At 42.7% G+C, this 24483-nt stretch overlaps 1 protein-coding gene across 10 annotated transcripts in view; it reads right to left on the reverse strand.

The window, feature by feature from the left end:
- Window positions 1-24483, reverse strand: part of CALN1 (calneuron 1) — a 521792-nt gene that overhangs the window by 449499 nt on the left and 47810 nt on the right. For 3 of the 10 annotated variants that reach the window (XM_070567814.1, XM_070567812.1, XM_070567815.1), the window contains exon 2: window positions 13075-13348. The exons of 5 other annotated variants lie outside the window; for them this stretch is intronic. Coding sequence is in view for 2 of the 5 variants with exons in the window: in XM_070567810.1 (XP_070423911.1) it covers window positions 13157-13275 (119 nt within the window). In the remaining 3 variants the exon portion in view is untranslated. The remainder of the gene's footprint in view (window positions 1-13074; window positions 13349-24483) is intronic. 2 more of the 10 variants (XM_070567810.1, XM_070567811.1) reach the window with 1 other exon arrangement.

Raw genomic sequence — 24483 nt, forward strand, 5'->3', positions numbered from 1 at the left:
CTTAAATGGATATATGTAAATGAAAGGAGCCAGTCTGAAAAGGCTACATACTGTATCATTCCTACTATGTGACATTCTGGAAAAGGCAAAATTTTAGAGACATAAAAAGATCAGTGGTTTCCAGAAGTTCAGGGATAATGGAGGAAGGTCGAATGGGTGAAGCACAGGGTATTTTTCAGGGCAGGGAAACTACTCCACATGATACTGTAATTGTGGATATGTGACAATATGCATTTGTCAAAATACACTGAACTTGAGCACAAAGAGTGAACCTTAATGTATGCAAATTTTTAAAAATCATTTAGGAGGTCAGTAAACTCCCAGGATGAGATGCAGAATGTGACAGATCAATCTGTATTACAAATGTTTGAAACAACCTCACCAAAGAGAGTGCTGACACAAGTAACTATGGAAATGAGCGGAGTTTGTAAAACTAAAGGCGATGGAACTATACATAGCATTTGAGTTCATTTCCCACAGGTGTGTGTGTCAACAATCCTGATACTACTATACATGGATACTGCAATTAGACTATTACGTAAAGGGATGGTGGATGGTGGGAGCCAGACTTCTCTCTGTTGAAGTGGGAGCTTACAGATAAGTAAGAGGAAGATGCTAGAGAGATCCATGTGGTACTGGAGTAGAGTTGGAGACATCAGTATAAACCCATGTTTAGCTTTATGTAGATACAGATGGTTACATACAGAAATATGTATAGATGTGTGTATATGCAAAGGTTACTACACACACAGATATATTTCCTTGCTCTGTCAGTTGAGAGGGCCTAGAAGCAACCATACCTCAGTAGCAACAAGCACAGCAAGGGCTCAGATCTTGGTTTCTAATACCATTCTTTAATAAAAGAAACCAGGCCAGGAAACGGGGTCAAGAAATACACAAGATGAGCCTGGAGCATCTTGTGGTGCCAGAAAGTAAGGAAGTGCTCAAAACACAGGAGCCCAGAGCTCCCAGTGGCCAAGGCTGCAACCATTTGAGCAAAAAAAAAAAAAAGTTATATTATTACCCAAACTATAAAATAAATATCCATAAGTCCATAAGTATGTAAATACATGATTGAATAAAGAAAGAAAGAAGAAACAAAATCTCCCGTACAGAAGAATTCCAAATAATTTATGTAGATACTCTGCCCTCACGGAGATGGAGCATAACTCCTCATTTTTTAAGTATGGAAAGAGGGAAAAATTAGTAACTTCACAGTGGAGAATCCTGACAAACACATCTCAGCCAGGTGGTCAAGGTCAACATCAACAGTGATAAGTCATGTTTATAGTGTGTACCCCTGACATGATGTGATGAAAAGGGCACTTTACCTCTGTGGTCCTCCTTCCCGAAACCAATAACCTCAGTCTAATCATCAAAACATCAAACAAATACCAATTGAGAGACGTTCTGCCAAATATCTGTCCACGACTCCTCAAAACTGTCAAGGTCATGAAAAACAAGAAAAGTCTGAGAAACTGTCACAGCCAAGAAGAGCCTAAAGAGGTGTGACGACTAAATGTAATGTCATATCCTGGATGAGATCCTGGAACACAAAAAAGGACGTTACGCCTAAGGACCTAAAGAAATTGAAAAAAGTGTGGACCTTTGTTAATAATAGTGTATCAATATTGATTCATTAATTGTAACACATGTACCATACTCATGTGAAATGCCACTGGAGGACACTGAGTGTTGGGTATGTAAGAACTCTGTATTATCTTCTCAATTTTTCTGTAAACCTAAAAATATTCCAAAAAAATAAAATTTATTTAAAAAAATGTCTAGTCTCTCATATTGTCTCCCCAGGTGACGTGTCTTGTCACATGGTCACAGGTGACCTGCTGAATTCCAAACCTGAAGTTTAGAACTGGTGCATTGGGGCTCCTTCTTCTAGTTGTGCAACCCTTTTAGGAGTTCTGGTCCTGCCCTAAATATTTGGCTCCTCTCAGCTCTATGTGGTTGCACATCCCTGGGTCTCTGCTTTGCCCTCCATCCAGGTCTGGCTCAGGAGTCCACCTTCATCCTCTGGGGACACCACGGCATGCTGCCATGGCAGACTAGCCAGCTCTTCATTCAGTGTCTCTGCCCTACAGTGACTGACACTCAGGGGAGCAACCTTGTTCCACCCTCCACACGTTTAACTGGACTAGAGGCAGCATCTTGGGGCAGATGCCTTGTATGGTGGTCTTCCAAAGTCTCCATGGAAGGGTGAGGCAGGAGCCTCTGTCTCCTGGGTACCAAGAGAGAGAGGTGGAAGCAGAACATCCTTCTGGTTCTCAAACCTCCTTGTCATTTGTCCTTCTCCCCCTAACCCTTGACTCGAAAATGGAGAGAAGTTTCCTTTACTTCTGCTGTGTCATATGCTTCTTCTTCCTGGCCCCAGCCTCACCATTAAACCTGAAAAGTGGTCAGAGATATCTTCTTTACACTAGCAGAATTCAAAGGCCTCAGTCTTCCCTGTGAACCTTTAATCTTGCAAGTTTTCTCTGCCTACAAAACTTAGCTTTGAAGCCCAGTGTCTCCCCAAGAAGTCAGATACCTGTTGTTCTGCCCTGGGGTGAGAAGTCCCTTGACTTCAGCTCACCCTTAATATTAACATGCATCATTGTAATACTTGCCAAAGGATTATTCCTATTACCTGCTGCCAGGGTGTTTTGAGTTTTATGGGTTGTCCCTGTGGGAGAGGAAGTCAGAGGGAGATTAGTCCTATAGTAGTAGTTTTAGTTTCCTAAAGAGAGATGGAGATTTGCCCTGAGAAGGCCTGAAGAAAGAAGCACTGGCTCTGAGAAATGAGAAGGCAGGGCTGCCCCAAGCCTGGAAACATGGCCGAGAAGCTCACCAGACAGGGGTCCTCAGAGACTCTCACCCTTGGTGGCCTGAGGATAGAATTCGAGGGGTCCATGAATTTGGATGGAAAGAGTATACCTTTATTTTCTTTAACCTCTGAATAGAATCTAGAATTTTCTTCAAGAATGAACACAAGCTACAAGGTGCAATAGAATTAGCAGTACTGTGACTTTGCCACTAACATTTTCCTATTAGGTTACAGTTGTCACAATTATTTCACAATGTTGTTTACCCTTACCACTGCAGTACTTCAAAATTATGATACGCATTATACCCACTGCTAGATCTTACTATTTAATGCATCAACAAAGAATACTGTATTATTATCTCACACATTTGTTTTGTTTAATATTCTGAAACTGTACTTAAATATAATTGATTTTCTTTGTTGTTACCTTGATAATTCTATTTCATGTATTTAAACACATAATTCATAGGTTTCACCAGACTGCCAAAGGGACCCACACATGCAAAGTCCTCTTAAAAATATTTTTATTTTTTCCGACTCTAAGCTTTCTTTGTATATTATAATTTTTTCCTACATTGAAATTCCCCGGTTATTCCCAAGCCTTCAGTAGAGTCTGTGATTTATAACCATCTGCTGTGTGTTAGTGGAGTCATGAGGAGTTGAGAGAGGGTGCAGCAATGGAAGTCATGCTCTGGATCCAGTACCACCTCCAGAGGCTGGTGACTTGGTAGCTACTGAGAGAAGACAGTGATGCCAGAGTCCCAGAGGTAAACTGGAAGTGAATTTGTGGAGTGCTAAGATAGTGCTAAGCCCACACATAGGAGCAGGTAACAAGAATCAGCTGTGTGGTGAACAGACTCAAGACCAGACTTGAGGCCCACCTGTTTCCCCAAATTAATATGAGGAGACAGCCCTGGAAAGGGAATGCGGCAGACATTTGACTAAGAGAAGCACAGTGGAAACAGGTACTGCTTTTTCTTAAATAAGCCCTAGCAGAGACCTGTGTGACCAGGGCCCAATTAATTATACTCTCTAAGAGGCCCCTAGAGTTGTGGAGTGTGTGTCACTGCATAATGATATGCCATGGCCTGGCCACTCTCTCCTGGAAAGTGCCTTGTTGTCACTTTTCCTAAATACCTGTCCTGGTTATTGCCTCTGCCCATATGGCTAGAGTTCCTATATGTGCCAGTGTGGGTTTTTCCTCCATATCCTTCCTCCTGCTGGAGTCTGGCACACACCAGATTAGGATAACTTTAAGAGACAAACAGTTTTCTAACATAATAATGTTGAGAGTTATCCATAGGATTCTAAGATCACTGGGAAGACCCCTTATCTTGATTGCCTCCAGCATCCTATTCTTCCATGTCACCCAGCAGGAAATCAGAAGATGCTGAAAGAGGAGCATCACTGGGAACAGGTGGCAGAAGGATCCAGGATCCATGAATGAAAAGTGTGGTAGTTTTATTATATGGTCCCCAAATTCTTTGAACCTCCTCCTACTGATATGTGTTGCTATGCTCCCACTCCATGAATCCAAAAGATTTGGACTGTTTTGACCACTAAAATATGCCAGAAGTGATGCTTACAAGGTGAAGTCATAAAAAGCCAGCCATGTCCCAGCTGGTCCTCTTGGAAGGCTCATCCCTAGATGCTCATCTTAGAACCCAGATGCCATGCTGTGAGAAACACAAGCCACATGGAGAAATCATATATAGATTCTCCCAGCTGAGCTGGTCCCTCAGCCATCTCAGCCCAGGCACGAAATTTTTGAGTGACCCAATGATTCCAGCCCCCAGCCATCTGTGTCTTTCCAGCAGAGGCACCAGACATTGTGGAGCAGAGATAAGCCATCCCCACTGAATTCCTGACCCAGAGACCCCATGAGCATAAGATGTTTGTTGGTGTATGCCATTAAGTTTGGGGTGATTTGTTACAAAACAATAGTAGCCGGACTAAGAAAAGACAGGAGGTCCAGGAGGAAGAGGCTCCTGCGATGGCCTCATGTGGACCATGGGCAGAAAGCTGGACTTGGCATCAGTGGGAGAGATGGGGGGTAACCTTGTGGGACAGGCCTGAGGGGCCACTGTGTCTCTACAGTTCCCTTTGGACTCTGTGATTGGCAGGACAGACTTGAACCTGAGGTAAAGTGCTGTTTTATACCGTCTTTTGCCAACAGCAGGTCTATTAGAACAGGGATTCTACCATCTTTCCCCTCCCCCTGCCCCACTTTCTCAACAGGAGCAAAATGCTCAAATTAAACTGATACAAACACCAGGAGTGTGCTAGATGAATGTGGTCTGTCCCAAAGACTCTAAATTTTTCCATAAAAGGGCTTCTGATGATAGAAAATTACGGGGTCACAGCCCAAAACAGGCCCCTGCAAGCAAGAAACCACTTTTGAAGTCCATCATTTTTGTCTTAGAAACTAGCATTCTACACTATAACATGTCAAGTTTTGTTTTCCTATTAAACTTTCTTAGATTCCCTGCCATGAGGTGAAATGGACATGGCATGACCACGTGCCCTGTTTCTCCAATGATGTCAGATATGCTCTGGCCCATCACTGTGTCCCCCATGCAAGTGCCAGAAGGACCGGCATGTGGAATCCTGATGCCCAAAGCCCTTCCAAAGAAATCAGCTTCCTAGGGGCCAGCTGGGTTACTGACTACAGAGCGCTTTTAGAGGAATACTTCTTAATATCAATGTTGATCTTCAATTCGTGGCATGTTTTATTAGAAGAATCACACAGGAAGTAAAGGGATCCAGGATGAAAGGAGAATTTCCAAGAGATTGGGTCACAGAATCTCCAGGAGGGTGACAGAGCAATCAAAAATTCTGAGCTGAGATCATTTGTAATATTTTCCGTGTAGTCCGGAATTTACACTTTGGCTGTGAATATAGAATTTTTCTTCATAAAGACTGCGTCCTTGATCCTATGCCCCCTCACTTCCTAGGGGACACTACTCCACTAATTATCACCTTCAAGTCCTTCTCTGTTGCCTCCTTCCCCTCTACTCCAGTGGCCCCTGTCCTCCGAAGCCCTTTCCTTGGGTAAATTGGTACAACAATTCTGGAGAGCAATTTGGCAAATCTAGCAAAAGAAAAAGGGTGTATACTTTCTGACCCAGAAATTTCACTTCTAGAAAGTTTATAATTAGATAGACTTGCACCAGTTCATAAGGATAAATATATAAGGATGCTCATTGCAGCTCTGCTTGTGAAAGCAAAACAGAGCAACCTGGACAGTCACCAATAGGGGACAGGTTACATAAATCATACTACAACAGAAAAGGATGTTGTAATAAATTGTTGAGTGAAAAACACTTGTGGAGCAATATGGCCACATTAATAACAACAAACTATGCATATTTGGATGGATATATGTTTACTTATTCTATGTATATTGCACATCTTCAGGGGGTGCATTCACATTGTATTCTTTTTTTGTAAGTGAATGGTGTAGCCTGGAGCTGTGTGTGTGTGTGTGTCCCTTGACATGTTCCTTGGCATGCCCTGTGCATGATTTTATCCTAACACGTAAATTCCATGATAAATACTAATCCGTCTTCCCCATGAGCCTAGAAACTTCGCAAGGAAAGGGATGATTCCTCTCTTATCCCCAACACCCAGCACAGAGCCTGGCACACTAATTAATCGTATTTGAATGAATATAGGTGTGACCATTCACTGGGCCCAGCGGAAATCAGTTACTTATCATTTACATTGATCTGAGAATTAGGTGTGTCCTAGGAAGAGGAAATAAACACTTAGTATGTGATTTCTAGGCTTTTACACACACACACACACACATTCACTCACACTCAGTGTTCCGGGCTCAAACTCTGTTTGGAAAAGCTGAGTTTGACAAAATAAACCATTTTTTTTGCTGAAGGGCATCTCTAAGATTTTAATATGCATTGATATTCTCCAAGAAGTAGATATAGTATGGAGCATCATCTGAATTTTACTGACCATCAAGCACTTTTAGAGGAATATTTCTTTACACTGATGTTCTGAGGATCATCAATTTGTAACATGCTGCGTTAGAAGAATCTCAAAGAAAGTGAATGGGTCCTGGGTGAAAGGAAGATTTCCAACAGATAGTCAGACAACTTCCAGGAGAGTGAAAGAGTGATTAAAAGTTTCTGAGCTAACTTGAAATTAACAATACAAACAGACTTGTGCAGCCCTATGTCACAATAGCCAAGACTCGGAAGAAACCCAAGTGCCCCACAACTAACGACTGGATAAAGAAGAAGTGGTATATATATATCCAATGGAATACTACTCAGCCATAATAAAGACATAATTGTCCCATTCACAACCACATGGATGGACCTTGAGGGCATGATGTTAAGCGAAATAAGCCAGACAGAGAAAGACAAACACCATACGATTTCACTCATTTGTGGAAGATAAACAAACTTACGGACAAAGAGAATAATTTAGTGGTTACGGGGGGGGGAGGGGGGAAGGGTTGGGGGAAGGTGGGCACAAAGGGTGCAGAGGCACCCCTGTATGGTGACTGACAAATAATGATGTACAACTGAAATTTCACACTGTTGTAAACTATTTAGACCACAATAAAAAAAATTTCTTTTTAAGTTTCTTAGCTACGATCAGTAGAAATTCCAGTAGGATGGCTGGAATTGCTGAGTAAAGGGAAAGGAAAAGATTTGGCCAATGTAACAACAGTGAGCAAACCATGCTTGTTGATGTGGCATTGTGGCAGCAGAGACCCTCTCGACTGGGGCTCCTGGGGACCTGGCAGGGCTGTCGGTGAAGGTCTCAGGGAGAAGGGAATTGGGGGCAGCAGATTTTCAGGTCCTAATTAAAAAGCTTCTGATTAGGAGGGAGAGCTGACAAACATATAGATTTTATAAACTCCCCAGATAAATTTTGATGCTCAGCTAAGTTTTGAACTGGCTCCCTCCTTAGCATGCTTCCTTGTCCCTAACATCGTCCCTTGTTCCAGCCAGAATATGATCAATGGAATGATGGAGGCAGAAGCCAGGTAACAGTGAGAGAAGAGGGAGAAGTAAATAAAAGGCAGAGAAATAGAACAAGCATAGGCAAGTTTTTCAAGAAATTTGAAGAAAATTATACCATGTCAGCCTTTTTCTTAAAAGATGAGCGACATCAGAACCAATGTTTATGCTTATGGGAAGAAGAAAGAGGTTGAAGAATAAGAGAGGAAGTACAGTTGTTGGAATAAGGTCCCTGAAGAGAGAGTGCAGGGAGTAGAGGTCTGAGCACATGCGGCAGGTGGTCCTGGGATTAGTGGAGGGACCTCTCCTCCACTATGATGGGCAGTAAGAGGTGAAGAGGGACATGAATGAAGTAAATGTGATAGAGGAGTGGGCACAAAGTTGAAGAAGTTTCTTCCTGGGGCCTTTGTTTTATTTGAGAATGAGGAATTGACATCATTCTTAGAAGAATAGGTAAGGGTTCAAACAGTCATAATGGAGAATGGGGATGAGACCTGACCACTAGAACAATCACTGAGCCACACTGAGGACCCTTTGGGGTTGCAAGTTATGAGTATGTAGCATCACCTATCCATGTCCCATATCTGTGTAGGGTTTTCTCTCAGAGCACTCCACATCCTGAAATAGGACTAGCAATGGTAAACAGCTGCAGAGGAGGTTGGCAAAGAGAGGAGTATTGCAGTGTGAGCTCTCAGAGATGGGAAGTTCTCGAGGATGACAAGATTACAGTTGAGGCTATGGGAGTGAAAGTCATAAGGAAGGAAAGTCACTGGAGTTGAAGTTGAGGCAACATGAAGTGAAAATGTTGCTTTATCATCCACATGGTCATTTTAGCCTCCTCTTATGACATCAGGACTCAGGGGAGATACAAGACTGGATAAGACGCTAAGGTATTCAAGGAGCGTGGGGGATGATCAGAAGGAAAGCAGGTGATGATAGCAAGGAGAGGTCAGAGGTGAGATTTTTACACAACTCTTAAGGAACCATGATATGATGGTCTACCTTCAAGTGAAACATCTCGCCATTCCTCTCAGGGGTCTTGGAGGACCTCTCTATCTTCCCAAACACACATATACACACCTTGATCCAACCAGAGGGGTCCACTCTTTTCTGTTTTAAGAACTAGGATTCCCTGTAAGACTTATTTCAGAAAGGCTTTTTTGAGCAAAAAACACTGAACACCACTTATGAGGCCCAACCTTTCCATTCAACCCAAGAATGAGCCTGAGACCACCCAATGAGTTGATGGAGGTATCCACTGCTGCATCCTGCTGCAGTACCATTGGTGTACACTCTCCCCTAAGAGACAGCCCCTAAAGCTAATTCTCGGTGATGAAACACTCTTGTTAGGGCTGATGAGTTGAGTGCCGCTGAGGTCCAGAGTGGGAGGGAGGAGAATTGGCCAGAGATGGGCTATGGAATTCCCTGGACACCTGTTAGGGACAGGGCAATGAGACACGAGGAGGAGAAATGAGGATGGGCAGGCCATGGGAGACTCTGGTCAATGATTCCAGTCTACCTAGAGAGGCCAGCTTAGTAACCAAGCAATAAAGGTTGAGTTCCTTCTGACTCTCACTGTGCAGGACCTTAAATCACAGAGGAGTTTATGGGTCTTGTTTATGAAGAGACTCTTTATAAGCTATTCAGAACAGAGGTGGGAGGGAGAAATATAGGGAGAGAAAATTTCCCTTTGAATTTCTCTTGCTTTTAGAGTCAGCAATTTAGTGAGTCATGCATTATAAATCCTTGCTTTGTCTACACATTTTCATTTCAAAACACTAAAAAACACTTTGTTTGGAACATGGGCTATTTTTAGCTCATATATCCATAGTGCACATCCATTTCTCCCCATATTAGTGAAGCTTCCTTTCTGATTTGGTTGGAGCAGCACCATAGTAATAGGGTTATTTACTTAGCTGTAGTTTGTTGAAGCCACCTGGGTGTCTCTCTAATCCCTGAGGATTCTCTTCTAGCTGGCCTCCTGGGCCTACTGACTGTCTATGAGTCAGCTCCAGACCTGGCCCAAAGAGCCCAGATCCCATAGTCTTGATGAAAGGGGAAGAACATCCTTTCAGGTCTCCAGACTGAGAAGTCAGCACCTTGGCAGGCTAGAGACAAGTCAGGTCTTCATTGCCGTGTGCCCTTGCAAGACTCTTTAGGGAAAGAAGTAGAAGAGAAGGAGGCCCCATCTACAGGTCATCTCCTCCAGATACATCAAGGGAAAGCCTGGCCACATCTTGGGAAAGACATAGGAACAGACAGTCTGGGGAATTCTGCAATCCTCTAGGCTGACAAGCATGAGGAGAACAGCCTGGGAGGAAAGCTGCGAGTGGGTCCTACCTCTCCAGTCCCTACCCTCTGCATAAGGTCTCTCTCCACATTCCGCTGCAGTGCTCCTAGCCAGCTTTATCTACCCCACTTCTGTTTTTCCACTAATGGTAGTACACTCCTCTTGGTCACGTGGGAACCACCTTCTTTTAACGTCTCCAACTTGGAGCTTTAGTAGCAAGCACCTCACCAGCACCTAATGGATAGCCAACCGACTTCAAGAATGGGATACAAAACCAGTATCTCAAGGAACTGGGGTGAGGCAGTGCCCTGCTTCTCTGGTAACTGCCTTGCATCCTCTTTCATCCATGTATTTAAAGTGGAAGCAGCCATGTTCAGACCCTCTGACCCTCTTCCCCTGACCACTGTTGATTTGATCAGGGGCGGGTAGCAGTGAGCCTGTTCCTGAGGAATTTGGAATTGAGACCATACTGATTCCCAGTTATGGCTGGCTGCCAGATTGGCAGCTATTTGACCAAGATGATTTTCATATGGACAGAGAAGCCAGAGAGATGCAGACAGGCAGACAGAAAGCAGCTTTCTTGGGTTTTCTATATTTCTCTATGTTCTCAGTCCAGCCACCCCTGAAGCCTCAGATTCTATGAGATACTTCCCCCTGACCCCTTCCTGAATTCTTCCTAACATGTTTCTCTTTTTACTTAGGAGAACCCTACCGAACCTCTGTTACTTGCAACCAAAATGGTACCAGAATGTGTGAAAGTGACCTGGGGCCGGAAGACGGGAAGTCAAGGAGACTCCTCCCTAACTTAAAATTTTGCCTACCCTGCCCACACTTGTCATAACCATCTGGCCACCACCCAGAGTGCTTTGTGGTCTGAGGAAGCCCCTGATGCTCTGTAGGCTAGTCCCAATACCCAGGCTGTGCTTTATCAGAAAGAGGTTCTCAGCCAAGGTAATGAAGGACAGGAAGTCAGTGTATTCTGAGAGACCTCGCTGATGGAAACTGACGTGAGAACATATTCCAGGTGGGCTGTGTTCCCTTCCCCTCCACATCCAACCCCTGGTGCTGAGATTGTGACAGAGGAACTCCCTCCCATGGCCCCACCTGATCTCTCTTCTTTTTAGGTGTCTCTCTCTGCCCACTGCACAAACAAATCGTTGATAAATGGTGGGTATGTTCTCAAGGGAGGAGTACGCAAAAGTGTTACATGTTTGTGTGTGGGCGTGGGTGTGAATTTATGTGATGGGAACAAGCCAGGAGCCCTGCAGACCCTCAGCTTGGGGTCCAAAGAGCTATTGCTCACCCCCAATGAGGAGCTGATGTCTTGGGAGAGGTGAATTCATTCCACTTGTGTCATTGCTGCCCCCAGAGACAGGTGAAAGTAGATTGCCTAATTCATGCCTGTCACAGCTCTGGCCCCAAAATTCTAAATCCCAAAGTCACAGGAACAAATGGGGGAATACTTTTTAACATGGGAGTATGTTGAGCAAGAAGAGTCTTTCTGACTCCATCGGACTTCTTTGTCTGATTGCCATATGATATTTTCATATCCACTAAGATAGACAACCATCCTTTCCTTTTTAGTGTCAGGCACAGTTGTTATTTGCCATAGCCCTCATAGGACATTTCTGTGCCCCAGTCCTTCCCTCCTTCCCTCAACAAGCAGTCCCTTTCCCAGGGCAAGTGCCCAGGACTCTATCACTTGTCCTGACCAGGAATGTCACCATTGGATTAGACCTCCTGCTGGGGCTCCTCTCCTGAAAGAGGTGAGCTGGGTTGGGGAAGCCCAACTCGGGTTGTCTTCTAACCCTTGGCCAACCTCCCTGAGCAGAACCTTGTTCTGAGCCTGCCCATTAGCATACATCACTTCCAGCTTCATGTTGCCCTCCTCCAGACTTTTCCTCAGGTTTGATGAGGAGGGCTCACCCTGCAGGTCAGCATGACCTTGGCCAGGGATCTCGTCAGCTCCCATCTTTGATTTCCCAAACAATGAGTTGTCTTGGAGAAGGGTCTAGATAGGGTCTTATAGCATCCTGTGCTGGGCCCTGTGGTCCAGCCCTAAGCTCCTGGGAGAAACTGCTGAAAATCAGGAGCTATAGTCATCAGAAATATTTCCTCTTCCTTTTTCTCCCCGTAAGCCTAACCTGAAACTCACGGTGCCCACCATAAAGACTTTCGACCAGCCCTGGGAGCTGTTGGCAGAGAGGGCAGGAGATCCCACTCAGCCTTAGGGAGACCATTTCAGAACACAGTCATTTACAGGACTCACTACACACCAACACCACATAGATAAAAATTTCCTCCCATACAAAATCACCTAGAGCTGAAATTCCTCATGAGTTTTTACAGCCATGAATGTCTCTGAGGAAAAGAAAGAGAGTGGGATCAAACCCAGGGAAGCCTGTGGCTTGGAATGCATAGAAAGCTCCCCTGAACTGAGCGCCTCACCTATAAGCAGTAGAGGTAGGGTGCCTCAGTGGTTAGAATGTAAGTTTTGAATTCAGAGAGATGTGGGTAGGAGTCCTGGGTTTACCTTTGCCTGTGTGATCTGGAGCAAGTTGTTTGATAAACATTAAACAGCTTACTTTTCTCCTGTAAAAATGGGGTTAATAACACCTTTATGGGGTTATTGTGGGGATTAATTGAAATGATCTCTGCAAAGCTCTTGCTTCCATGCTGCCACATGGTATGAACTCTACGAATGATGTCTGTTGCTGTTTTCCCCAACAACAAGCACCTCCACACACACACTTAATCAGTTCCTGATAGAGTCAGCTTCAAACCAATCCCCTCTTCCCGTCCACACATCTCAGATATAATCAGTGGAAACCTGTCAGGCTCAAGACGTATAGTAAAATCTCTGCCCCAGCTAGGACACGCATCCTCTCGGGACCCCTCCCAGGCATCCTGTCCATAGGGTCTCCTCTCCCCCCAGACACTTGGCAGCAAAGGCTCCCAGCCCCCTCACCACCCCCTACCTGAGGGCTGAAAATAATCAAGTCCTGAGCAAACACTTGAAAAAGCTCGTTTCTCCAGGGGGTTTTGGGGGAGAAGACTTGCCAAGTGGGGAAGTCGGGGGCCTGGCTCCTCGGTGGCTCCTCTCCCCCTCCAGGCGCTCCTCTGCCCCCTTTTTCCACATTCTCAGGCTTCCCCTCTCCGGGTTGCTCAGGCAGCCGCATCAGGGGTCCAGGGCGATGTTCTCAGAGAGATTTGTGAGCACATCAAGGGAACGTCAGCGGAGACACTGAGACTCTGCAAGGAGTTGACAGAAACTTACTGCCTGCACAGTGCTGGTTGATTATTTACCCAAAGTCCGTTGCCTAAATAATTCACACCCTCCCTTCTATGTTTAAACAGGACAATGGTAGAAACACAACCCTGGCACAAGAAATATAATTACAGTTGTGACAGATGTTTAGTTATTAATAAGGCCTCAATGTCACCAGAGGGTATTACTCAACAAACCAATAATGTGCCTGTGGAATCAACCTTAATATTTACAGGTACTTTTCCATTCCCCGCTCCTGTGGGCTTTGCTGTAGAGTAAGCTATGTGGAGAGAGCTATAGCAGCTAACGTGATTGAAACTTGCAAGAAAGCCCAGCACCTTGCCAGCATAATTTGTTTCCTTGCCATTGACATTAACAGAGCCAAAGAAACAAAGTGGGGGGCAGAGTTAGAAATCGCTGCCTTATGCAGAGGACTGTTGAAAACCTCCTAAGCTTGTGACACTGCTCATGATCCCAGAGCAATGTCACCCTAACTTCCTTAAACAAAGCAAAGAGCATCCAAGACTAATGTCTCTTTACCACCTCCAGTCCAGACTGGCTTCCCACATGGACAGAGCCTCTGAGTTCGCTTTATATCACCATCTCTCTCCTTCTCCCCGACATATGGTTAATCCCTACTTGTCCTTTATGACTCGGCTCAGGTTAAGGCACCTGGCTGGGTTAGGGCATCCCTCCTCTGTGCCTGGTTCTGTTGATGTCATCCTTGGTTTCTGTCTCTCTCTTCCCAAAACCCTGCATTGAGAAAAGCTTCAGGCAGGGAGTAATTCAGATGCACATTGTGTCATCTGGGCCCAGGTAGGGACGACTTTAAAATAATCGGTGTTCAATAAATACTTATTGAACTAATGTTTAATCAATATTGGTTCTCGTTGGTTCCATATTGAAGTTAAAAACAATAATAATAAAAAGAATCTCAAGAGATGTGAGATTTAACTGGAGACAGTTTAGCTAGAAGAATCTTGGTGATGAAACAAAAAAGCCCTGGTCACCATGGATGGAGTCCTTGCCTGGGAAAGCTGGCCCGTGGGGGTGTCTCCACACTGTAGCGGGCAGTGGCCTCTCCCAGTGACAGGCAGATGAGTCTCCATTCCTCACTGCTCAGCCCCTGTACCTCGCATCCTGACAATAGGCTCCCAGCACTACTTGCAGCATCTTAATTCTGACAAGAGGTCCATTTCCATACCTGGGAAGTCTTCTCCTTTGGAAGCAAGCCGATAAGAGATGAGGCTCAGAAAACGACTTTAAGAAGCGTGAAGCCTTAAAGAGGTGTGTGTGAATGTTATCATTGTTGTAAATCAAGGTTGTGAATCTGTGCACGTGGAAGGCACTGAACGTCAGCCCCATCACAAGTCAAATGAGACAGGGTCAGCCCTATGCATAATGCACGTTGGGTACTAAAATGAATGAGTGACAGACACAAACTGACTGTGTGCTTTGTAACGTCCACCTTGACCAGAAACCCCCATAATCCAGGTCAGGGCTGGACCGGGTGATGTCTGGGTGCTCCTGATCTATAAGATCTCTGGTTCTCTGAGGGTTGTGGCATGGAGCTGGGCCCTCCCGCAAAGAGGCGCTCTGTCTCCTGTGGTTGGGCTGGAACCTACCAAAGGTTGGGACCACAGGGACCCCTTATAGAGAGAAAGCTTCCCAAAGCCAGAAGCCTTGTCTCACCAAACAACACAGGTATAAAACATCCATGCAATAGCACTTGTCTTCAGACACACACACACACCAGCACTGTACACACATACACATACACACACACCAGTGCTGTCACATACACGCTCACAGACCTGTCTGCAAACACTCACAGCCTGCGTGTGATCTCAGATTCAGATTTAGCCCCTATCTTCCTCAGACACACATACAAGGAGGACCCACCCCACAGCCACACAGCTGCACACACTATCCCTGCCAACATCAACACCCATATACATCCTCACACACACACACACACACAACTCACATGTTCACACACACTACAGCACCCACTTACCCACACACGCTGCACACACACCTCTACTCTTTCTATCATTTCTAGTTATCACATTAAGTTAAAAAGGAAAAACAAGTTTCCTGTGTCATTACAGTAGAAATGCAAAAGAAAGTAACGTTTTATTTTCAGATATGCCTTTAGTTACCATGACAGTCCCAGCACCAGGAAAGCTATGATTGGGGGCAAACGTAGATTTCGGAAGAGTAATTAGCTCCCCAAATACAAGAACTTTCAAATACGTTGAGTCCTCTCCAGGCAGAGTGGACACCAGGGCAGAGGCACCCCAGTGCTAGTCTGACTTCCAGGATGGTGACGGGAACTGCCAGGAGCTCTTGGCAAGGATGTCCAAGCCAAGGGCCACAATGGCTTCATAACCCAACCCACTAAATTACTTGGACCTTGTTTATAGCTCAACAGGAGCGTGGCATGGGAGGTGGCAGCTCCCCACAAGGCACAATTGCTCCTGATGCGCAGATGGCCTCTGGTGCCCTTCACTGTGGCATTCATGACATGCCAGAGAAACACACAGCTATGTGCTCAGCTTTGGCTCTCAGCCAAAGAAGGAGCTGACTCCTCCAGCCAAGAGCCATCTGTCCAGGAGGCTCCTCTCCAGGTCAGGGCTGACCTGACGCACAGTGGGGGAAGCCAAGCTGCCCTCCACAATCTGAGACTGACAGTCCACGGCCAATGAATGAGGCCCCCTAAGCTGGCATCTGGATAGAAGATGGGCCTGCATCTCCCCATTTCACTAGGAGATTCCCAAAGTCAGAAGCCATGGTGCGTGCACCTCCCCAGTCTCCAGTGGCCCTATGTACCTTGGGACTCACCATACATACCTACTGAAAATGACTCCATCCCCAAATTAACTGGTCACCTCATTTTCTGAAGAGATTCCTAAAGGCAATTCATTTCAAGATTTCTCCTCTAAGTCTATTTTCCAGTTGGCTTTATTGTGATTATTTAAAAGGTCAGCCAGGAACTGGGTTTTGAGCCCAAGTCTTGAAGTTAGAGCTTTGGGCTAATTCCTGGACCCACATGAGTGTCCTCTTCAGCTTTTCATTTCAGCAAATAACCCACCCACTTCCTTCAGTACCTAAAATGTTCCTTGAGGACCGGCCACCCCGTGTGAGGCACTCTGGGCCACCCAAAAAGAGATGCTACCTTCGTTCTGCCCTCAAGGTGCTCCATCGCCTCCATCACTTTTACCAACCCATAATATGCAGAGACTGAGGGAGTGACATGGTTAAGAACATGGCTAATGGAATCAGACCATGCAGTTCCAGCCCTGACTCTGCCACTCATAAGTGTGACCTTGGGCAAGTTACTTAACCTCTCTGTGCTTCAGTTCCCTCATCTGCAAAATGGGCCTGACAATAATAGCAACTACTTTTCAGGATTATTGTAAAATGCGTGGTACAGAGTAAGTGCTAGATGTGCTAGCTATCATTATCCATTCCTTCCCTTTGCACCTAACAGGCAGTGGCTGAGCACCCACTCTGCTCAGACGGGTGCTGGGCTGAACCCATAATGGGATGAGGGGAAGTGCGGAAGTGAATCTACCACAGGTATAGCCCCACAGAGCTCAGAATCAAGCTGGGGACACAGACACAGACTACAGAGGAGGCTGCTCCTGCTCCTTCAGTTCAGAGTCAGTTTGTCCCCGAGGGTGTTTGAGAGGGGAGGTTTTGATTCTCCCCTTCACACTCACCAAGAATGTTCTTAAATGGATCAATGTACCTGCCTGTGAGGAAGGGAGACACATGGATACAGTGGGGTGAACTGGTCAACCTCGTCATTCCAGCATCTGTGACTCTGAGCATCCAGTTGGGTGCACGGGTCGCAGGCATACTCAGTCCTTCACGGATTTTGGTCCCTTTTGGAGTGTCTAAAATTACAGTCACTGTGGGAGTTGGGTATGGCTGCAAACCTAATGTTTATGAACAGAGTGCACGAGCTTGCATTGTTTATTGGCATGAATAATTCATAAATATGATGTAGGTGGTTCTATTTAGTTTCTGGGAACCCCAAGGAACGGTGCTTCCCAGCACTCTAAGATCCAGCTCAAATGCTCACCAAGAAACACTCCCTCCTTTCGGATCACACAGGGCATCAGGTGAGGGTCTTTTGTGTCTTGTGGCCTCTGCTACATTTCACAGTTGTTGCCGGCCATGTTATAATCAGAACTGTATCCTCTGTAATGCTTGACAAGGGTTTTGCATGTGGGTCTTTTCTCTCAAAACCCTCCGCATGTGTGTTATCAAATTTGATCCACAAGTAAAATTTATTTTTTTGCAGCTGAATATAATTCTGTGTTTTTGTTCATCACTTGTTTTTACTTACGATTTTTTAGCATATTTCAAGTGTACAGTACGTTATTACTAACTATAGTCATCATGCTGTACATTAGGTCTCCAGAATTTATTCATCTTACAACTGAAAGTTTGTACCCTCTGACTAACATCTCCCCTTTCCCCACCCTCACCCCCTCATAGCCATTATTCAGCTCTCTGTTACTATGAGTCTGACTTTTTTTTGGGTTCCACGTATAAGTGAGATCATGCGATATTTGTCATTCTGTGTGTGGCTTATTTCACTTAGCATAATGTCCTTCCAGTTCATCCATGTTGTCACAAATGGCTGGATTTCCTTCTTTTTCATGGCTGATTAATATTCCATTGTGTGTATAAACCATATTTTCTTTATCCATCTATTTGTCGATGGACACTTAGATTATTTCCATATCTTGGCTACTGTGAATAATGCTGCAACAAACATGGGGGTGCAGATATCTCTTCAAGATATTAACTTTAATTCCTTTGGATATATTCCCAGAAGTGGGATTGCTAGATCTTATGGTAATTCTATTTTTAATTTTTTGAGGAACCTCCATACTGTTTTCCACAGTGACTATACCAATTTACATTCCCAAGAATAGTGCACAAGGGATCCCTGTAATATAATTCTTTTTTTTTAGTTTTATTTAACAATGTTAATGTTTACAATCTACCTGAAATCCCTGCAGCTAAACTAACAATGATAAACTTATGCAAACAAAATTTTGAAGACCACTAATTTAGAACATAGTCTTTCAAATGTTTTGACCACAGCTCACATAAGAAATACATTTTGCAATGTGATTCAGTATATACATTATATTATTTACCATTGAATAAAAGATTTATGAAACAATCTGCACTTTGTATTATATCGTTTTTTTAAAATGCCAGTAGTGGCACACTAAATTAGTTGACGATGTCAGCAATTTGAAAAACACTGATGCAGCATTGTTTTCAAAGGGCAGTGGTCTCAGTATTCAACCCTGGGCAGCAGATACATTTTTTTTTATCGAGGTCACATTGGTTTATAGCATTACATAAATTTCAGGTGTACATCACTATATTTCAACTTCCATATAGACTGCATCATGTTCACCACCAAAAGTCTAGTTATTGTCTATCACCATACGCATGTACCCCTTTCACCCTCTCCCCAACACCTTCCCCTAACCACCAATCTGTTCCCCTTATCTGTGTTTGTTTTCTTATTTCTCTTCCACATATGAGTGAAGTCATATGGTAATTGGCTTTCTCTGTCTGACTTATTTTGCCTAGCATCCTCACGGTCCATCCATGTTGTCGCAAATGGCACAATTTCATCTTTTTTTATGGCTGAATGGTATTCTATTGTATGTATATACCACATCTTCTTTATCCATTCATCTATTATGGGACTTAGGTTCCTTCCATGTCTTGGCTATCGTGAATAATGCTGCAATGAACATAGGGGTGCATATATCTTTTCCAATTAGTGTCTTCATGTTCTTTGGATAAATACCCAGAAGTGGAATAACTGGATCATATGGTATTTCTACTTTTAACTTTTGGAGGAATCTCCATACTGTTATCCATAGTGGCTGCACCAGTTTGCACTCCCACCAGCATACGAGTTCCCTTCTCTCCACACCCTCTCCCACACTTGTTATTTCTTGTCTTGTTAATTATAGCCATTCTGATGGGCATGAGGTGATATCTCATTGTAGTTTTGATTTGCATTTCCCTAATAATTAGTGATGTTGAACATCTTTTCATGTGCCTGTTGGCCATCTGTGTATCTTCTTTGGAAAAATGTCTGTTCATATCCTCTGCCCATTTTTTTAAATTTAATTTTATTTTATTGAGGTCATAATAGTTTATAACATTGTAAAATTTCAGTTGTACATTATTGTCTGTCAGGCACCATATAAATATGCTCCTTCACCCTTTATGCCCACCCCTCAATCCTCTTCCCCTCTGGTAACCACTAAACTGTTGTCTTTGTCCATGTGTTAGTTTATCTTCCACACATGAGTAAAATCATATGGTGTTTGTCTTTCTCTGTCTGGCTTATTTTGCTTGACATAATACCCTCCAGGTCCATTCATGTTGTTGGAAATGGGACGATTTTGTCTTTTTTATGGCTGAGTAGTATTCCATTGTATATATACCACATCTTCTTCATCCATTCATCAGTTGATGGGCACTTGGGTTGTTTCTACGTCTTGGCTATTGTGAATAATGCTGCAGTGAACATAGGGGTGCATAAGTCTCTGAATTGTTGATTTCAAGTTCTTTGGATAGATACCAGTAGTGGGATGGCTGGGTCATATGGTATTTCTATTTTTAATTTTTTGAGCAATCTCCATATTGTTTTCCACAGTGGCTGCACCAGTTTGGATTCCCACCAGCAGTGTATGAGGGTCCCCTTTTCTCCACACCTTCTCCAACATTTGCTATTTTTTGTCTTGATGATTATAGCCATTCTAACAGGTATAAGATGATATCTTAGTGTAGTTTTGATTTGCATTTCCCTGATGATTAGTGATATTGAAGATCTTTTCATGTGCCTATTGACCATCTGTATGTTTTCTTGGAAAAATGTCTGTTCAGATCCTCTGCCCATTTTTTTCTCTCTCTTTCTTTCTTTTCTTTTTTTTTGGTGAGGAAGATTGGCCCTGAGCTAACATCTGTTGCAATTCTTCCTCTTTTTGTTTAAGGAAGAATGTGTCTGAGCTAATATCTCTGGCAATTTTCCTCTATTTTATATGTAGGATGCCACCACAGCATGGCCTAATGAGCAGTGCATAGGTCCATGCCCAGGATCTGAACCTGAAAACCCTGGCCTTCCAAAGTGGAGCACATAAACTTAATCACAACACCACCTGGCAGGCCCCCTCTGCCCATTTTTTGATTGGGTTGTTTCTTTTGTTGTTGTTGAGTTGTATGAGTTCCTCATATATTTTGGAGATTAACCCCTTGTCAGATATATGATTTGCAAATATTTTCTCCCAGTTAGTGGGTTGTCTTTTCATTTTGTTCCTGGTTTCCTTCGCCTTGAAGAAGCTCTTTAGTCTGATAAAGTCCCACTTGTTTATTCTTTCTTTTGTTTCCCTTGTCTGAGTAGACATGGTATTGGAAAACATCCTTCTAAGACCAATGTCAAAGAGTGTACTGCCTATATTTTCTTCTACGAGTTTCGTGGTTTCAGGTCTTACCTTTAAGTCTTTAATCCTTTTTGAATTAATTTTTGTGTATGGAAAAAGATAATAGTCTACTTTTATTCTTTTGCATGTAGCTGTCCAGTTTTACCAACAGCTTTTATTCAAGAGACTTTCCTTTCTGTATTGTATGTTCTTAGCCCCTTTGTTGAAGATTGGCTGTCTGTAGATGTGCGGTTTTACTTCTGGGCTTTCAGTTCTATTCCATTGATCCATGTGTCTGTTTTTGTACCAGTACCATGCTGTTTTGACTAGCTTTGTAGTGTATACACTTTGTATCGTGTTTTGAAATCAGGGATTGTGATGCCCCCAGTTTTGTTCTTTTTTCTCAGGATTGCTTTAGCTATTCAGGGTCTTTTGTTGCCTCATATGAATTTTAGAATTCTTTGTTCTATTTCCATGAAGAATGTCATTGGGATTCTGATTGGGATTACGTTGAATCTCTAGATTGCTTTAGGTAGTATGGAATATTAACTATATTTATTCTTCCAATCCATGCGCATGGAATATCTTTCCATTTCTTTATGTCATCATGATTTCTTTCAATAATGTCTTATACTTTTCATTGTAAAGGTCTTTCACCTCCTTGGTTAAATTTATTCCTAGATAATTTATTCTTTTTGTTGCAATTGTAAATGGGATTGTATTCTCTTTCTGTTAGTTCGTTATTAGAGTATAGAAATGCAACTGATTTTTGTAAGTTGATTTTTTACCTTGAAACTTTGCTGTAGTTGTTGATTATTTTTAATAGTTTTCTTAAGGATTCTTTAGGGTTTTCTGTATAAAATCGTGTCGTCTGCAAACAGTGAGAGTTCACTTCTTCATTGCCTATTTGGATTCCTTTTCTTTCTTTCTTTCTTTTTTTTTGAGGAATATTAGCCCTGAGCTAACTACTGCCAGTCCTCCTCTTTTTGCTGAGGAAGCCTGGCCCTGAGCTAACATCCATGCCCATCTTCCTCTACTTTATATGTGGGACGCCTACCACAGCATGGCGTGCCAAGCAGTGCCATGTCCGCATCCAGCGAACCCGGGGCCGCCAAAGCAGAACATGCAAACTTAACCGCTGCACCACCAGGCCGGCCCCTTTTATTTATTTTTCTTGCTTAATTTCTCTGGCCAAAACCTCCAGTACTATGTTGAATAAGAGTGGTCGTCTTGCTCCTGATCTCAGAGGGATGGCTTTCAGTTTTTCCCCATTGATTATGATGTTGGTTGAGGGTTTGTCATATATGGTCTTTATTATGTTGACGTATTTTCCTTCTTCTCCATTTATTGAGAGTTTTTATCATAAATAGATGTTGGATCTTGTCAAATTGCTTTCTCTGCATCTATTGAGATGATCATGTGGTTTTTATTCCTCATTTTGTGAATGTGCCATATCACATTGATTGATTTGCAGATGTTGAGCCATCCCTGCGTCCCTGGTATAAATCCCACTTGATTGTGGTCTATGATCTTTTTAATGTATTGCTGTATTCAGTTTGCCAAAATTTTGTTGAGGATTTTTGCGTCTATGTTCACCAGCAATATTGGCCTGTAATTTCCCTTCCTTGTTGTCCTTATCTGGCTTTAGGATCAGGGTGACCTTAGCCTTGTAAAATGTGTTATGAAGTGTTCTGTCTTCCTCACTTTTTGGAATAGTATGAGTAGGATAGGTATTAAATCTTCTTTGAATGTTTGATAGAATTCTCCAGGGAAGCCATCTGGTCCTGGACTTTTATTTTTTGGAAGGTTTGTGATTACTGTTCCAATCTCTTTACTTGTGATTAGTCTATTCAGAGTCTCTATTTCTTCTTGATTCAGTTTTGGGAAGTTGTAAGAGTCTAAGAATTTACCTGTTTCTTCTAGATTGTCCAATTTGTTGACATATAGTTTTTCATAGTATTCCATAATAATCTTTTGTATTTCTGTAGTATCCATTGTAATTTCTCCTCTTTCATTTCTAATTTGATTTATTTGAACCTTATCTCTCTTTTCCTTAATGAGTCTGGCTAAGGGCTTGTCAGTTTTGTTTATCTTCTCAAGGAGCCAGCTCTCCATTTCATTGATCCTTTCTACTTTTTTTTGTTTGTTTGTTTTGTTTCAATTTCATTTATTTCTGCTCTAGTTTTTATTATTTCCCTCTTTCTGCTGACTTAAGGCTTTGTTCTTCTTTTTCTAATTCTGTTAAATGTAGTTCAAGATTGTTATTTGAGATTTTTCTTGTTTGTTAAGGTGGGGCTGTATTGCTATGAATTTCCCTCTTAGGACCAATTTTGCTGCATCCCATATGAGTTGGTATGGTGTATTTTCATTTTCATTAGTCTCCAGCCATTGTATGATATCTCCTTTAATTTCTTCAATGATCCATTGGTTGTTCAGCAGCATGTTGTTTAGTCTCCACATATTTGTGAGTTTCTCAGATTTTTCTTGTAGCTGATTTCTACTTTCATAGCATTATGTTCAGAAAAGATGTTTGATATGATTTCAATATTCTTAAATTTTATTGATGCTTGCCTTGTTTCCCAACATATGGTCTATCCTTGAGAATGTTCCATGTACACTGGAGAAGAATGTGTATTCTGCTGTTTTCTGATGGACTGCTCTGTATATATCTATTAAGCCCATCTGCTCTAGCTTTTCATTTAATTCCACTATCTCCTTGTTGACTTTCTGTCTGAACGATCTATACATTGATGGAAGTAGGGTGTTAAGGTCCCCTACTATTATTGTGTTATTTTTGATATCTCATTTTAGGTTTGTTAATAGTTGCTTTATGTACTTTGATGCTGCTGTATTGGTTGCATATATAAGTGTAATGTTTTCTTTGTGGACTGTCCCTTTTATCATTATATACTGCCCTGCTTTGTCTCTCATTACTTGTTTTATCTTGAAGTCTACTTTGTCTGATATAAGTATGGCAACACCTGCTTTCTTTCATTTGACATTAGCTTGGAGTATCATGTTCCATCCCTTCACTCTGAGCCTGTGTTTATCTTTGGAGCTAAGTCTGTTTCCTGGAGGCAGCATATTATTGGGTCTTGTTTTTTAATTCATCCTGCCACTCTGTGTCTTTTGATTGGGGAATTCAATCCATTTACATTTAGATGATTATTGATATATGAGGGTTTAACACTGCCATTTTATCACTTGTTTTCCAGTAGTTCTCTGTTCCCCTTGTCTCTCATCCCTCATATTTCAGACTACCAGTTCAGTTTGGTAGTTCTCTATGATGGTTTTCCCTTTCTTTATCATTTGTTTTTCTGTTATGATTATTTGCTTAGTGGCTACTATGAGGTTTGTATAACAGATCTCATAGATGAGATAGTCCATTTTCTGATAGCCTCTTATTTCCTCAGACTAAGCTGATTCCCTGCTTTTCCTCTTCCCTTTCTAAGTTGTTGTTTTGATTAAAATGATGACATAATATTTATTTTTAACGTTTTCCATCCCTTTATTTTTTACATTATAATTAAGTGTTTGCTAACCTGTTCTGATAGAGAGATGCAATTTTCTGATTTTGTCTGCCTATTTATCTCCTTTCTCAAAGCTTTGTAAACTCTATCTTTTTTTTTCAGGTATGAGGGCCT

The sequence above is a fragment of the Equus przewalskii genome, chromosome 12 (genome assembly GCF_037783145.1).
Source record: "Equus przewalskii isolate Varuska chromosome 12, EquPr2, whole genome shotgun sequence".
Classification (NCBI taxonomy): Eukaryota; Metazoa; Chordata; class Mammalia; order Perissodactyla; family Equidae; genus Equus; species Equus przewalskii.